This window comes from Pimephales promelas, chromosome 1 (genome assembly GCF_988280905.1).
Source record: "Pimephales promelas chromosome 1, fPimPro1.hap1.1, whole genome shotgun sequence".
NCBI lineage: Eukaryota > Metazoa > Chordata > Actinopteri > Cypriniformes > Leuciscidae > Pimephales > Pimephales promelas.
In genome coordinates, this window is record NC_142769.1 from 42,832,408 (window position 1) to 42,849,030 (window position 16,623).

The following is a 16,623-nucleotide window of genomic DNA, read 5'->3' on the forward strand; positions in this document are numbered from 1 at the left end:
TTATTGATCGATACGGCTTCTAATAATAGTAGCAAAAGCATTTATTGTGCGATTAGCAGAACAAGAGACCATGCATTTTTGCATTCTATCTGCACAAATCTTTAGATTTTTTTTTTTTTTTTGTATTTTATTGTTTATATACACGTGTCAGACAGACATCACCGATCATTGTGTTTTATCTGGCTGTTTTTCTTATCTTGCATAATAAGTGTAATTTTTACGACACTGTATTGAAGATTAATTTATGCCACCTGCATTTTTGCAAGTTTATGCAGCATAATGTTACCAAAAAATGGGCCCAGAAGCAATTGCTTCTTTAATGTCTTCTTTTGTGTCCATCATTTGCTATCATAAAATGTTAAAATTTATTTTGCTATATGCTACATACAAATCATCTCCTTGCGAACTGCCACAAACTTGAGACAAAAAAAAAAAAAAAAAAAAAAAGAAGTAAAATATTTTTTCTTCACTTTCAGGCTGCTTTAATTTATGACTCATTGGTATGAGGTGTTATGGATGCACAATCTCATAATACAAGCATTAGCATATCATTCATATTAAGGCCACTGAATGAGGCATGTACTTCTACAAGCATTTTACAAGCTATTATTTTGCTACCATAATGCAATGCCATTCAGACATTTTCAAGTGTGCCTCAAGTACTTTTCAGGGCCTCTGTAAGTGGGCGTCCTGACATCCCACCAATACCTCACTAAAGCTTTATTAGGACATTGAAGTCATTTAAAACATCATCTTACAACAGGATGTTTGTTTGAAATATGTGTCTTCTGGCTGAACTAACTAGTCATGAGATTTTCTAATCATAAGTGAAGTTAAAGCACTGCAGCAGCAGCAGTAGATGACTTGATGATGGCATGTTATCAGGGTCTTGGCTGAGGCAAATATTTTTTGAGGCGTAGCAGTCTGAAGGTAATCGACAAGCCACAAGACTTGTGTTACAAAGTTATTCACTGTTGGCAATTTACACAGTCACTAGAGCACAAGCACAACACAGAGCACCCACTTCTTGTTGCTTTGCTTCTAGAATGATATTTCCTGTTTATTTTCTCCATAGGAATTTTTAACCCAACTAGTTTAGAGAGAAATCATAAAGTTACAATCTTTGATTTGAAGCATTCAAGTATTCAAGCTTGATCATGTTGTTGGAAAACCAGAAGAAAGACAAAGGTACAACAGATGAGTAAAGGTGATGATTTCACGGGGCAACTTTTTGAGCAATGTTGACAACATTGCAACCAGGTGAGCAACAGGTCACATGACCGATATTAGTATTCAGATGGAAATTTGTTGCCCATTCTGGAAAGTGCCCAAGCAGCATTGCTTACAAATTGTTCCTCTGTGTATCATCACTCAGGTATGTGCACTTAAATTAGGTAATCATCCCATGAAGCAATGAATGACGTAATTGAAACCAAAACGACACTAAAGTGGGTTAGATAGTTATACTATACTATAAAAGTTTACTATATATATATATATATATATATATATATATATATATATAATTTTTTAACTTTCACCTAAACATTGATAAGCATTTAAAAAACTATATATATATATATATATATATACATATTATATAAAAACTATATTTTATCTTGTTACATGTTTAAAAAATCCATTCACTTATAATAGTTAATAGATTTTTAGAAAAATATATAGCCTACATTTGTTTATTATTAAAAGTATTATTAATAAATATAAAAAATACTACTTATTTAATTTGAATTTTATAGCATTTAATTATTATTTTTTATTTAAATGGTTAAATCAATGTATAAAGATTACATTTTTAATCCCGTATCATTTTTACATCTTGTTTGGTGTAGTTACAGCCTACACAAGACTGTATTTGTCATATAGGTACATATATATATATATATATATATATATTCTATGTAATACATATTGTGTATCATTGCTTACCAACCTCAACAAAGATCATATTAGGTCTGTCTTGAAAGATTTATACATTATTGTAAAAATCAGTTTCTTTATGCATAATGGAGATGTTTGGAGATGTTTATCACGGCCCATTTGCTGCACTCTGTAATTGAGATGATGTGCTGGTTGTCCCAAGTTTAAGTAGTTTTAAATTGATGTGACGGGCTTATGTCAGGAGCCATTACAAAAAAACCCACAAAAAAACAGCCAAAGATGTATGCAGGGTAGCCCAGACAGAACTTGTCCGTCCCGTGTGAACGTCTCCAGAGCGCACACAGGCAAATGTTCAGTCTTACAGCAAGTACACAAGGATCCGGCATGAACACGGCTGACTGTATCCTGCTCTGTGCTGTCTTTCTATTCTCCCTGCTACGCGCTCAACACTTTTTTCCCTGTCATGCCCTATTTATTTTTCAACACATTGCGTTCCTCCTCTAGTCATTCCTCGGCATGCCAATACATAATCCCTCTTTTCCATTATGAAGTCAACACTTAATTTGATGCAGTTCAGGGCCAAACACTAAATGTGTTTCCACTTATAACCATTTTCCCTTAATGTTACCTTCAAATCATCAATTGTGTATTTCATTTTTTGCCCAACATTTGAATAATTGAGTATATTCAACCAAATATATATTTTTTCCCTCACCTGCCTCTTAGTTCTAATAGTGTTTTGCATGCCGTCTTTCTCATTATAAATCACACAGACTTTAATTTACAGTTAATCACTAACACAGCGATTCTTCATAACTTTTTGGGCATTTACGATAAACTTCTGATGGCACATTTTCCAGAGTCGGGAACAGTTGTTTTAACAGATGTTTACTGCTTTATGTCTTTGATTTGAGTTGTTGATCCCACTTACATCATTTTTACAATTTGATTTATGACTGCCACCGTTTAAATGTTTATATTTCAACAGCAAATTGAAATAAAAACAATTATATCTTTTATATATTATATATTTTACAAGCCATGAAACTGTTTTTGCAAAATCGAGCAGACATGACACCAAATGTTAGATAACCAGACAAGTAATCAGATGTAAAATAACTCTGCATAGTCATTGTATAAATGAGACAGATTAATCCTGGTTAAAAAAGTTGTTCAGTCAAGAGCAGTGAGGGTCTTTAGTTGTTTGATTAACATTAAGGACACAGTTGGCAGCAGGTTTATTAGGCTGCTGTCACTTTAAGACCTGCACGGATCCAAAAACACCATCGTTTTCTGTCTCGTCTGTTTATGTTCACTTAAAGGTTCTCTGAGCGATCCTGGGTGTTGACGTTCGGAATATTTTCAAACAAATCGGAGGCTAGCTAGACCCTCCCTCCTCCGCATCTCATCTCCTCCCCCTCCCTTCCGTCCTTCCTGAAATAATTGTGAACGTGCATAGTAGCTAATTATATCCTTGTGTGGGTTTGGCGAACATAAGCGTCAATTTAGAAGAAAAAAACAATTTAACGTTACCCACCTGTCCAGCAAAAACAGAGCAACCTGAATGTCGGACTGGAAGCCCTTCTGCCGCCGGAGTTCTCGCCATCGTTCAAAAGCTTTGCTACCGATGTAAATTCGGAACTTCGCGCGTTCTTTATCCGACTCCTTCTTCTTTTTAATTTGTTCCTCAGAACGACGTCTCTTTGGTCGTGTTTCGGCCATTTTTCAAACTTCCCTCTGATGCTTCTATCTCCTTCACACACACACACCCCCTTCATGTGCACGCGCACTAACCCCCCAGACCCACCCTCAAATACTTCTTGCCAGTGATTGGCTGGAACACTGTTTGTTAGGTTTCGTGGTCCGGGTGAGACATGATTGTTTTTGTTGCCGTTTGTGGAGCCTGTGGTGTCTACAGAGACCGCGTTTTTTTACAGTGTGTTTAGGGGACAGGCAGCTAGCCGATAGTGAGGAGACGTTTGATGTATGTGACAAAAAATGTTTTGGCCCCACATCGCTTAGAGAACCTTTAAGACACAACGGACTATGTTTATGAGGATACTCGCCAATGCAGTTCAGTATTGGTGCGCTGTCTGAGATGCAGATTGCTGGGTGTTTGGACTGTGCGCTTGCGCTTTAATGTGAACGCGATAAGGTTACCGTTTGATTTATAGTATCGACCAGATTTAAATATCATCTGGGTTCATCCGCACTTGACTAATTTTCCTTCCTTTTCATTTCTCCAGTGAAATGTCCTTGCGTTTTCACCATAGCTGCAGTCCTCTTTCTCATCCATACTCCGAGTTTAGCTTCTACCGCTCTCATCCTTTTTTTAGATTGAGGACCATGTGCTACACACACCCACTCTCCCCTGCCTCTCCTCTCATCTCTTGCTCCAGATTCTTCCTTCTCTCTCTTCCTCCTTCACTCACCCTTGCTCTCTTTTGCCTTCTGTCTTTTTTTTTCCTCCCAAATTTCACGCTAGTCCTCCTTTCCCCTGCATCCTCATCATGTTTCACTTTCACTGCCTCCCACTCAGTCCTTTCAACATCTTCCAGCTCCACCTGCAGTGTGTGTCCTTGTGTTTGTCGATTCATGATGAGTGTGTATGCCCGAGTAAGTGTGAACACGCTGTTTTCTACACTGATTTTGGGGTGAAATCTTCCAAATGGATTTGAAATTGTAATACCCTTTATGCTAACAGTGTGATATGATAGACTGTGTGTTCTTGTACAGCTGCTGTGAAAACCATTTGCAATCTGTCGCTTTATCAGGTCTGTTGGGAAGGAGAATGATTAAGTAGTATTACTATTTTAAAGGTAAAGTGTCATTTTGATGTTAAAAAGTCCGCCATACATGTTGATTTTCGAAATTATTGCTATATTTGTTTAAGGGGTTTGCCATGTCAACTTCTGGGCCGACCAACGGCTCAAGTTTGAGGCGGAACTATTTGTTTAAACAAATGAAGACAAAACTCATTGGTAAACCTGTTTAAAAATGATCGTTGGTCAAAGCATCACAATTACTATCTTAGGGTTTAGGGTTTGGGATTTTAACAAACTTGAATGGTTCATTAAAATGGAAGTAAATATTGATTTCATGTTGACTTTAACCTCTACTCCACACCACCCACATAACAGCACAAATGTTTTGGGGAAGTGTTTTGCCAGGGCGTATTCCTTTCCCCCCCCCGATCCATAAAAAGATCAACAAAACACATGGCCGCCACATCCTGTTTTATCATCAGCCATCTAGTTTTGTCTCCACAACACAGTCAAACAAGGACATCATCTGTGTACTGAAAGTACCTTTTGATCGATTAAATGCTTTGAGTGAGATTTATGTAAATAGAGCAATTTTGCCACACAATGAAAGTTTGCTTGGTCAGAGCGTTAAAGTGTCTGGATTGGAATTGGTATCCATGGCAACCATCAGTAGCCCTCACTCTATACTCACAATCCACTTAAAACACCAGTAAAAACTGTAAAAAAAAAAAAAAGTATGCTTAAAATACTGTGCTTAAACATTCTCATTCATGCATTAACTCTCATTACAGTTACCAAATATTGGTTTCTTCTTATGTAAACATTCTCCTGGGTCACTTCCTCTTTGACTTTCTTTTCCTCTTTAAATATTGTCCACTCTCTTTCTGTTGCTCATGTCTTATTCCTATATAGAAGCAGTTTCAGTCTCTGATGCACAATTATAGAAATAGTTCACCCAAAAATGAGCTACTTTATAATACTTGAAGGGTTTCGTATATTGATGGTGAGGGTGAGTAAATAACAGAATTTTACTTTGGCCTTGTGTTACTCTCTCGTCTTTAACGCACAAATGAAGAAGTGGTTTCTGAAAAGTATTTCTGTGCGTGTGTCGGGCGGTCTGTAACTGGAGTGTGTTTGTGTGTTTATGTGTTTCAGGGCAGTGATGCCGGGCATGGTACTGTTTCGGCGACGCTGGTCAGTCGGCAGTGATGACCTGGTGCTGCCGGCTTTCTTCCTGTTCGTACTACACTGCATATGGTGAGTCTGTGTTTGTCTCCACAGCTTGTTCTTCTACATTTGTGAATAAAATGAAACCATCAACTGAAAATAACAAGCTCTTATAACCAGACCTGATGTCAATAGAAGTCTTTAGAGATTCTGTCATGCAATATAATAGCAGTTCCTGAAATAAGTTGCATTATAATAAAAATTTTCAGCAACTGCTGTTATTTGACGTACACCAAAATGATAATTAATGTTAACCTTTCAAAATATAGTTTTTTTTACTATTTACTATTTTTTACTTTTTACTAAATAAAAATGTAAAGTAAATAGAAAATGAATTCTAATTAAAAATTAAATGTATGAATTTTGGTTTTAAATGACAATTTAAAAAAAAAATAATTAATTTAGCTTGTCAACCCCTGTTTGAGAAACCCTATAAAATATCAAATCAAATGATAGCTTGTTACGATGTCTGTTGGACAGATGAAATTTATGTTTAACTTGTTAGTGAATCAATTCTTACGTATATTGTACCATATAGCTAGTTAAATGCGGCATATTACATGGGAGAAGAAGTGGTTTTACAAATTTTTTGCTCACAAATCAGTTCTGCTCGTTCTTTATGAAACTGGTCCACTGATGGAATTGCATCAACAACACACAAATAGCAACTTGATCCTTTTAAAAGTTTTTCAGCATTAAATATTATAAATATATATTTTAGCCCTAACTTGACTTGAGTCATTTTAATTGTTGGCCAAAATAAGTTTGAATTCATATTGACAGTACTGTTTATTTCATACACATATCGTGCACTGTTAATGAAAATTAACGATAAACGCTGGGCTGGGGTAAGAAATCTTGATTTCTCAATTTCATTTCAACTGATATTGATTCTTCCTAGAAGGAACTAAATAAAGTTTTAGTTTAAAAAAAAATAGACATGTAATTGTTCAGCATGTCCAACATGTTCAGCTTTATTTCAAAAATCACTTTAAAGGAATAGTTAACCCCCCAAAAATGTATTTGCTAACAAAACAGTTGATGGGCCCCATTGACTTTCATAGTATTTATTGTTCATGAATTCAGTTTGGTTACCGACATCTTCATTCAAGTTTTGAACAATGTGCGGGTGAATAAATGATGACAGAATTTTCATTTTTGGGTGAACTATCCCTTTAATGTACATGATACCATAAATATCTGTGGTCTGTGGGATCATTTGTATGTTTATGTGATGTGATTGCTCTTTCGGCAGGCTGGTGGTTCTGTCCTTTGTTCTCTTTGGGCTGCCGTACAGTTCAGAGCAGTCATGCTCGGTCACACTAGTGGATCACGGACGTGGTTACCTCGGCATCCTGGTCAGCTGTCTGATCTGTGAGAGCGCCATCATGTGGCTGAGCATGAGAGGCAGCATTCTGTACACACAACCCAGAGAGGCAGTGCAGTACGTGCTCTACATACGGCTGGGTAAGACTCTTGCACACTTGCACTAAGACTGGATACCACAAAAAAAACTTCCATTAGTTCTTTCAGTACGCTGGATTTCAAATGTCAGCATGAAATGGAAAGTTGTGAGTATCCTTTCTTCCCTATTGTGACGTAAATCCAAGTGAAACAGCTTCTCAAACAAGAATAAATGTATGGCTGGACTTGATTTTGTTCATGGGGAATTGATTGAGTGGTTGTGGTTTGCTATTGGTCAATCTCATGTGAGTGACAGGTTGTCCCGCCTTCACGCCAGTAAACACATCATCAGAGAAGACCATCATAGGCACCATTCTGAATTCAACATTCATTGCTTCTGAAGCAAATGCTGTTCCACATTTTAAAGGGTTAGTTCACCCAAAAATTAAAAATTCTGTCAGTATTTACTCACCCTCATGTTGTTCCAACCCAGTGAGACCTTCGTTCAGCTTCGGAAGACAAATTAAGAAATTTAAGATATTAAGATCGCTCCTGCATACTAGTCCATAGGCTTCTTGAGGGAATGACTTGCTGTCCTCAAAGTTATTAAAGACATCGTTAAAATAGTCTAAGTGACTACAGGGGCTCAATCTTAAGTTTATCAAACGACGAGAACACTTTTGTGTGCAAAAAAACAAAAATAACGACTTTATTTCAACTATTCGTTTATTTCTCCCTCTGCGCGAGTCAGGTTACTAGTTTAATAGCGTAAGCTTCTGTTATTGTACGTCACACGCATCACACACATGACCAGCGTCGGCCAATAGTGAGCCTACGTGTGACGTAGCTTTACGCAATCACACTACGTTAACTGACTACAGGCTCATGGAGAAGGAAGTGAATAGTTGAAATAAAGTCGTTATTTTTGTTTTGTTTTTGCGCACAAGAAGTATTCTCGTCGTTTGATAAAGTTAAAATTGAGCCACTGTAGTCACTTGGACTATTTTAACGTTGTCTTTAATGACTTTTAGATGCCAGCAAGTGTCATTCCCTCAAGAAGCCTATGGACTAGTATGCAGGAGCGATCTTAATATCTTAAATATCTTAATTTGTGTTCCGAAGATGAACGAAGGTCTTACGGGGTTGGAACAACATGAGGGTGAGTAAATACTGACGAATTTTCATTTTTGGGTGAACTAACCCTTTAAGGCAGCATATATCCTTTGTGGAGAAAGCAATCCCAGAATGCAATACAAAGAGCTCAGGGATAAAATCCTGTTTTATACAGTAACTGTGGACTTTTACCCCTTTTCTGACACACAAATGGTTTATCTGTAAAGGATTAGAGGTTTGAAAATTATTTGTTTTATTGTAAAATCAAATTGTACTGAAAATTGAAACTCATACTCAATGTGATTAGTCCTTAAATCAACACTTGTTATTCATTGCTCCTTCTCTCTGTAGCCATCCTTCTGGTGGAGCTGGTGTATGCGGTGGTGGGCATCGTCTGGTTGGTGCAGTACTACCAGCCCTGCTCCGACATCACCGCCAAGAACCTCGCCCTGGGTAAGACATGAATACAAATAATGTAAGGGTGTAGATACATTTTGACATTATGAGTAATTTGATATTATTGTAATATTATATAATATAGTTCGATTTTCTGTAAATGAAATGAAACCTTTGCTTCGTTTATATTTGAATGCGTGGTAATGCCTATTATTGGATAATCCAGTAGATGTAAAGTTACACCCTGTAACTCTAGTGGTTAAAAACAAAACTGCATGCATTCTGCAGATGAACATTGTTTTGTTTGTGCTTCTGCTCATAACTTAAAATTAGGGCTGTGCAAAAGTTAATTGTGATTAATCGCATCCAAAATAAAAGTCTGTGTTTACATAATATATTTGTGTGTGCTGTATATAATTATTTTGTATATATAAATACCTATGCATGCATGTATATATTTAAGAATTATTCGCGCTTAAATTCTGTATATATTTATAAATACATAATCCATATTATATAAATATAAATATTTCATATATGAATAACACATTTTCTTAAATATATACATGCATGTGTGTGTAATTTATATATACAAAATAATTATATACAGCACACACAAATATATTATGTAAACACAGACTTTTATTTTGGATGCGATTAATCGCAATTAATTTTTGCACAGCCCTACTTAAAATATAACTTAAAGCTACACTGTGTGATTTTTACCCCCATCCAGCGGTGAAAAGGTATATGACCATCCAGTGAATATTAGTTTCTGTTCCTCTCAATTCCGATTTCGTTATAACTCCTACGGTGGCCAATGTAGTCCAAGATTAACATGGCTTCCTGTTCGACCTCGTCCATGAGTGTTAACTCAAACGTAAACGTGAAAGGCGAAGCTTGAATTAACGGGTATGTCCCTCTTTGGCTAATGTACTTTCAAGATGGAGGGGCAACATGGCGACCGACATTAGAACCCCTTACCCATATGTGTTTTCAATGGCATATTATACACTTACGAGAATGCTTTATTACTTGAACAAAGTAAATGTACATTAATGAGCACATATATTTTTGAAAGAACTAAGTGTTTTTAGCTAAGAATAAACTAAAAGAGTTACACAGTGTAGCTTTAAAATTATCCTACTGCTCATAAAACATTCACTACTTCCTGCTATTAGATGGAAAGGACCTCAAGCTGAAGAAGCTGAAGATGTTACTGTAGCTTTACCTGTTAATAGACATGGCACTTCCTTGAAAATAAATTGCAGGACAGCGGTATAATGACCTTTCGCAATAAATAATGCTTTACTATGAACTCTGTTAGAGAGCTACATATGGCAATTTATCTGTATATCTCTTTTGCTTTTAAAACATTTCAGATCTTCAGTTCTTTTTTTCCCGAGCTGTCTCGTTCTCGTTTTGCCAGCAGACTCTCCTTTGTTCTGCGTTTATTTAAATCGAGTGATTCGAGGTTCGAGATTTAGTGTGATCCATGTCAACCTTTCTCGCTCGTTGTGACAACTTACCCATTCCACTCACACACCATACACACGTCAAAGTAGCTGGAGCATATTTTGTCTTTTTACGGATATGAAGAGATGCGCACAGGCGAGTGACATTCGTATCCAATTTCCTGTGAAAGCCATTATTCCCATCCTAAAAAAAATATAGAGACTTGTAGTGAATCAGGGTAAGACAAAAACACGTTTTGGAAGAAGGATTGATTTTAAGGATTGATTAGCTAATTTTGAACAAGAAGGGTTTCATAGTCAACCTTTAAATACTTGAAAAATAAACGTTTTCCTCTCTTTTTACTTGGATGGTTGCAAAAGATAAGATTATTCATTGCAAATGTATTTGTCAGCAGCAGGGGCGCAACTACCCAGTTTCAGAGGGGTATGCAGCAACAATTTTAGCGCCCCCCCCCCCCCCCCCCAAAAAAGGAAAAATAAATGTAATGTAAGTGTGTGTAATAAGTGAGTAGTAAGAAATGAGAGCTAACAGAAAAAAATAAGTGCAAAATTGTCGTTTATTAACACAATTAAACTATACCTACTCCACCTTGATGAACCCCCCTAAGAAAACTATAAGCTCCATTGGAACAGCAATAGCAGTGTTTCTCACAGGATTTTTGGTAAAACTGTGGTAGATGGACCTCTGTTTCTCTAGGGGGGTTCGGGGGCATGCTCCCCCGTAAGAAAATTTTGTGTTCTGTAATGTTAAATTCAGCAGTCTGGTGCACTTTGAGAGTTCAAAATTAAAAGCTCCAACCCATATTCAGGGTGCAATTTAAACAAAGAAAAATTTGAACCTCTTTTACTTAGTGTCTGTCTACATTACACTACCACATAATAATAGTTATAATATTAATCCCATGATAGTAATAGCCATAAAGGCTATTGTAAAACAAATACACAGAAAAATAAAGGAAACTTTCATAATTAGTTTTGCACTCATTTCTATACTTGAAAGATATAAGCGCATAATGACATGTTTCATGGGCCAGTGTGTCAGAAAAAAAAAAACTAAAGCTGACTTTTTTTGACCAATGCATTACACCAGCACAGCGCCGCCAATTAAGCAAAAAACAAACAAATGGGCCGCCGATGTATGAGTTTTGTGGGCCGTTAAGACAAATAAATTAAAAAAGGATGAAATTGGCTGAAAAGCACGTCGGCCCAGCGGGAATCTCCCGGTAGTCCCGATGGCCACAGAGATATAGATAGCCTACATGCCTGGATGTCACATTTTAAATCCTACCTGTTGGCTTTCAGCAATGCATGCAGTTATTTAGCTGCTGTCGCATCAATTGACATGCCATCTCCTTTTCTCTCTTTCTTTTTCTATTTTTAGCCCCACAGCATTTTGTTTTATCCATCTTTTTCGACGACAACTCACTACTTGTACCTGCTCGCTCAGCGGCGCCCCAGCCCGCTCGCGATATTACCCGCCCCCCTTCTCCATGAGGGCGCCTACTCTAGCCTGGCTGTTAGTCCTCTAAAATTTTATATAACATTGAAGGAATGCAGAAATGATTTAGAAACGCACAACGGCAGCTACATATAGAAATACAATATAGCCAATATATATAATTTTTTTTTTTTTACCATCGCTTTCGCACCCCCGTTGTGCTGCGCCCCTATGCGCCGCATATAGCGCATACCCACTTTTTGCGCCACTGGTCAGCAGCAAGATCTAAAACAGAGAGATTGGCATGTGATGAGGCAGTCCAGGCATGTTCAAATCTCATGAAACCTCCCCTTGTTAATCTCAGCAGATTCTTGTAAATTTGATAGCCGTTTATAGCCGTTTATGTCCTGGAATCTCAACGCGCGCTTTCTAACAATACGCCTAGTGTAGCTTTTCACATGTCTGTGCTGACCATGAATCAGTGTTGCTCATTGTCCACCCCCATCCCATAATAGCACACTTCACTTCCATGCCAATCATCTGTCTATACAAGACACGGAAGAACACAGGGACAATTAGTTTGCTTTACAGTGGAGAGCTTCCTTCTGTACTCAATCTAAAAAACATCAAATGAAGATGTCTACAGCACATGTAAAATATTAAATAAAACGTTTTATTTATTTTTGACAGGAATCGTGGTTTGTAACTGGTTGGTCATCTTCAGCGTGTGTTTCACCATGATGTGTACCTTTGACCCCACCGGACGGACCTTTGTGAAGCTGAAAGCAACTCGCCGGCGTCAGCGTAACCTCACGACATACACCCTCAGGTACAATGCTTTATTGTTTCCTCGCTGCACTCTTAGGTTCTTTATTGGCATCAGTGGTTCCATGAAGAACCTTTAAAGGGGTCATGAACTGGCTTTTAAAAAAAATTATATTGTTGTCTGAGGTCAACTTTTGACGTTCGTTTGGTTTTTACATTCAAAAACATCAAAATGAATAAGTAATAGGCTATTTTCTACCCTAGTTTTGAGTCCAGCTCAAAAACGCTCGGTTTTTATGGGCGTCTCGCACTGAAGACTTGGAAGTAAACGCCCACTGCTGTGGGTGTATAACAGTTTTGCATATTATAATTTGAGTTTCACTCTCGACCCGGTTTGTCATCACAAGGTAGGCCTATGTTATTTAGCTATGCGTGTAATGCGCGAATCGGTGGGCGGGGCTAAACCAGCCGTGTTAAAGTAGGCAAATTTGATTTCTCAGTTCATCACCCCTTTAACATGCATGGAATCTTTCTATTGCACAAAAGATTCTTTATAGTGAAAAAAAGGATTCCGATTGTTCAAATGTTTTTCAAACGATGAAAAAAATGGTTCTTTTAATCATCTTTATCAGATGACCATTTTCCACAAGTTGGTATGATTCTTTAGGAACTCCATGTAAAGTTTGTAACATACTTTGGTTAAAATTCCTCAATGGTTGTGTAAAACAACACCCCTTAACCTCTTCAAAAACAGGTCTGTTCACAGCGGTCCGTTTCGGTGCATGTCTCTTTAAATGATAATGCAACTGCTCACCCCACCCCTCTCTTCTGTGACGACACAAGAACCATAAAGCATAAACCCTTGGCAACCTGTGTCACAAGCCAAACCCATGTGTCACAAGTTCAAATTCCACAAAGTTATTAGCTTGACTAACAAAACAATAAAATTAAATAACTAACAATAAAAAATAATAATCAGAACAATGTAATGCATAAAACCAAATACATAATTGAAAAGGATATTGAATAGAATTGGAGGATTAAAATAAAGTTTTAGTGGGGGGGGGGGGGGTCTCAGCTTAAGTGTTATTATTGCTAATTAAAACTTAAAGGAACACTCCGACTTTTTGGGACTTTAGCCTATTCACCTTACCCCCCAGAGTTAGATAAGTCCATACATACCTTTTTCATCTCCGTGCGTGCTATAAGTCTGTTTGACGCACCCACCGCTAGCCTAGCTTAGCACAAAGACTGGATGTGAATGGTTGCAGCTTTCATACTAATCCAAATGAGTGACAAAATAACGCAAACGTTTTCCTATTTACATGTTGTGGTTTGTATAGTCACAGAGTGTGCAAATATCAAGGCCATATTAGACACAGACATCTTTTAACCGTGTAAATAATTCTGAAGGCGAAGCACTGATACTTGGGCAGAGTGATAACCATCACCTGAGACGCACCGTGACTAGGAGCAGAGAGTTCGCTCAGTGTTTGGGTAACGGAGTCAGCAATTACTAACGTTAGATAGAAAAGCATAGTTTATCATGGGTGTTTGCTTTATTGTATGAGCTGTGACAATAAACAGGGGAGACCATGTTTCATTGATTTCCAACCAAAAACGCACCCAGATTTATAAATATCACATGAATAAATAATTATTATTACAGGAATCAATATATTTTAAATGCAATTTATTAGCTGAACCAAATGTATTCAACCATATATAATATACAGTATAATTGCATTACTATAGGATAGAATAAGGGGAAAGTAATAGCACAAATTGTTTTTGCACAATGAACTCACAGCCTATCGTACACTTTTGCACGCTCAAGTTCGTTATTTCCATGGTTATTTCAAATTTAGGCTACTATAGGCGCGCCGCGCGCAGGGTGCAAGTTCAGCGCGGTGAACGCGCTCGTTTTTTTTCCAAGCGCGTCCGCACCGCATCAAGATAAAAACATATTCATACCCTAATCATATAATAGTGTCACTAACGTTACATTAGCTCTGGCTAATGGCACTGTTACAGTAGGTCATCTAAAAACATAACGGTACACTTACCTCAGCCGCAGGTGATCCACTTGTCCTGTCTGTGCTATAGATGGGATATGGCCGTATCCTTCAGCACATTATGGTCCGTGTGGCAAATTCCATTTTTTTAAAATAGTCGTCCATTGAAATGTACCGAGCAAACATAATGTCCCTTGATAATCTATTTAGGTGTGTTTGGATAAATATCCAGAGTAAGTTAGCCATTTCTTCATCCAGTCAGCGTTTTTAGTTGAAATTCTGTGAAACATGGTATTACCTCCCCTGTCGCAGCGATTTACAATAGAGCGAAAACCCATGACTCTAAACTACGCTTTTACTATTTATAAATTGCTGACTCTGTTACCCAAACTCTGAGCGAACTCTCCGCTCCTCACCACGGCGTGTCTCAGGTGATGCGCCGCGGTTATTACTCCGTCAAAGTAGCAGTGCTTCGCCTTCAGAGAATAGTTCCCAGGTTTTATACGGTTAAAAGATGTCTGTGTCTCATTTGACTTTGTTATTTGTACATTCTGTGACTATACAAATCACAACATGTAAATAGGAAAACGTTTGCGTTATTTTGTCACTCATTTGGATTAGTATGAAAGCTGCAACCATTCACATCCAGTCTTTGTGCTAAGCTAGGCTAGCGGTGGGTGCGTCAAACAGACTTATAGCACGCACGGAGATGAAAAAGGTATGTATGGACTTATCTAACTCTAGGGGGTAAGGTGAATAGGCTAAAGTCCCCAAAAGTCGGAGTGTTCCTTTAAAAAAAAACAATTTTGTTTTTCAACTAAATTAAATTAAATAGGCTGAAGTTGTGTGCCGAAATAAAACTAAAACTGAGATAAAAATAAATAAAGCTAAATGGAAATATGAAATTATATTAAATATGACACTAATATTAAAATGAACAGTGAAAATATAAAAATAAAAGCTAATTCAAAATATGAATAACTATGTATAAAAGCATATAAATGTGTGTAGTTCTATAATAATACATAAATAATACTAAATTAACTGAATTGTATGCTTATTTTATGCTTTAAATAGTTGTGTAAATGAAGTGTTTGTTTAATTTCAACAACATTGTGCACATCCCATTTGTAAACATTAACTTGTATTGTGTATATCTATATTGCCATTATGTCGGCTGCAAACTAGTTTGGTTCCTATCAGGGTATGCAACACAAAATGTGCACAGATTTGTGGATATGTGTTTGCGTCATTGTCATTCCAGTCTCTATTAACCTATAATTCCCAAATCTTCTCATGATGTTTGCTCAGTTGGGTTGCATCTGTCTCTTTCAGACACAGGCTAGAAGAGGGTCAAGCCAGCAGCTGGAGCAGGAGGCTCAAATTCTTCATGTGCTGCACTAGAGCGAAAGATACACAATCTGTAAGACTCGAGCACTCAAATACACTCATCATGCCAGTTACTGTGAGAGCGTCTCATACATACACACACCATTCTCAGCAGAACATTTTCTCTCTCAGGATGCTTACTCTGAGGTGGCCAGCTTGTTTGCCGAGTTTTTCCGGGATCTGGACATCGTGCCGAGTGACATCATCGCTGGCTTGGTGCTCCTGCGACAGAGACAACGAGCTAAGAGATCAGCCATCTTGGATCAGGTTTGCAGAATCGTGACATTACCTTATCAGTTTCAGGACTTTCGACTGGACGAATATTCCTCACTTTCCAAATACAATAAAATCAAATATTTTTCTGTTCGTTTGTAGGCAAACAATGATGTTTTGGCCTTTCTGTCCGGGATGCCTGTAACTCGCAACACTAAATACTTGGACCTCAAGAACTCGGTATTTCAAGAATATGGTAAAGGTGTGTGTTTGTGTTGATGTATGTTTTTTATTAATGATGCTCTCCTTCTGTTTATAGTCTGAGATGGCCATGTATAAGGAAGTGTGTTACTACATGCTGTTTGCCATGGCGGCGTATGGCTGGCCCGTATATCTTTTAAGAAACCCAGGGTGTGGACTCTGCAGACTCCTCAGCACATGCTCGTAAGTAACAATGGATGTGAACGTTCCACATAGACGGCAGGAAGTGAGATGAGCGAATAAGAGTCATATATTTTCCTTCC

General features: G+C 37.5%; 1 protein-coding gene across 3 annotated transcripts in view; it reads left to right on the plus strand.

Moving 5' to 3' along the window:
* Positions 1 to 16,623, plus strand: part of dagla (diacylglycerol lipase, alpha) — a 37,080-nt gene that overhangs the window by 5,103 nt on the left and 15,354 nt on the right. For 2 of the 3 annotated variants that reach the window (XM_039658602.2, XM_039658600.2), the window contains exons 2-9: positions 5,820 to 5,921; positions 7,147 to 7,358; positions 8,760 to 8,861; positions 12,408 to 12,546; positions 15,833 to 15,920; positions 16,019 to 16,153; positions 16,262 to 16,339; positions 16,419 to 16,543. In XM_039658602.2, the coding sequence (XP_039514536.2) occupies positions 5,827 to 5,921; positions 7,147 to 7,358; positions 8,760 to 8,861; positions 12,408 to 12,546; positions 15,833 to 15,920; positions 16,019 to 16,153; positions 16,262 to 16,339; positions 16,419 to 16,543 (974 nt within the window). In that variant the 5' untranslated portion in view covers positions 5,820 to 5,826. Of the gene's footprint in view, positions 1 to 5,551; positions 5,674 to 5,819; positions 5,922 to 7,146; positions 7,359 to 8,759; positions 8,862 to 12,407; positions 12,547 to 15,832; positions 15,921 to 16,018; positions 16,154 to 16,261; positions 16,340 to 16,418; positions 16,544 to 16,623 lie in introns of those variants that run through there. The other variant, XM_039658601.2, reaches the window with a different exon arrangement.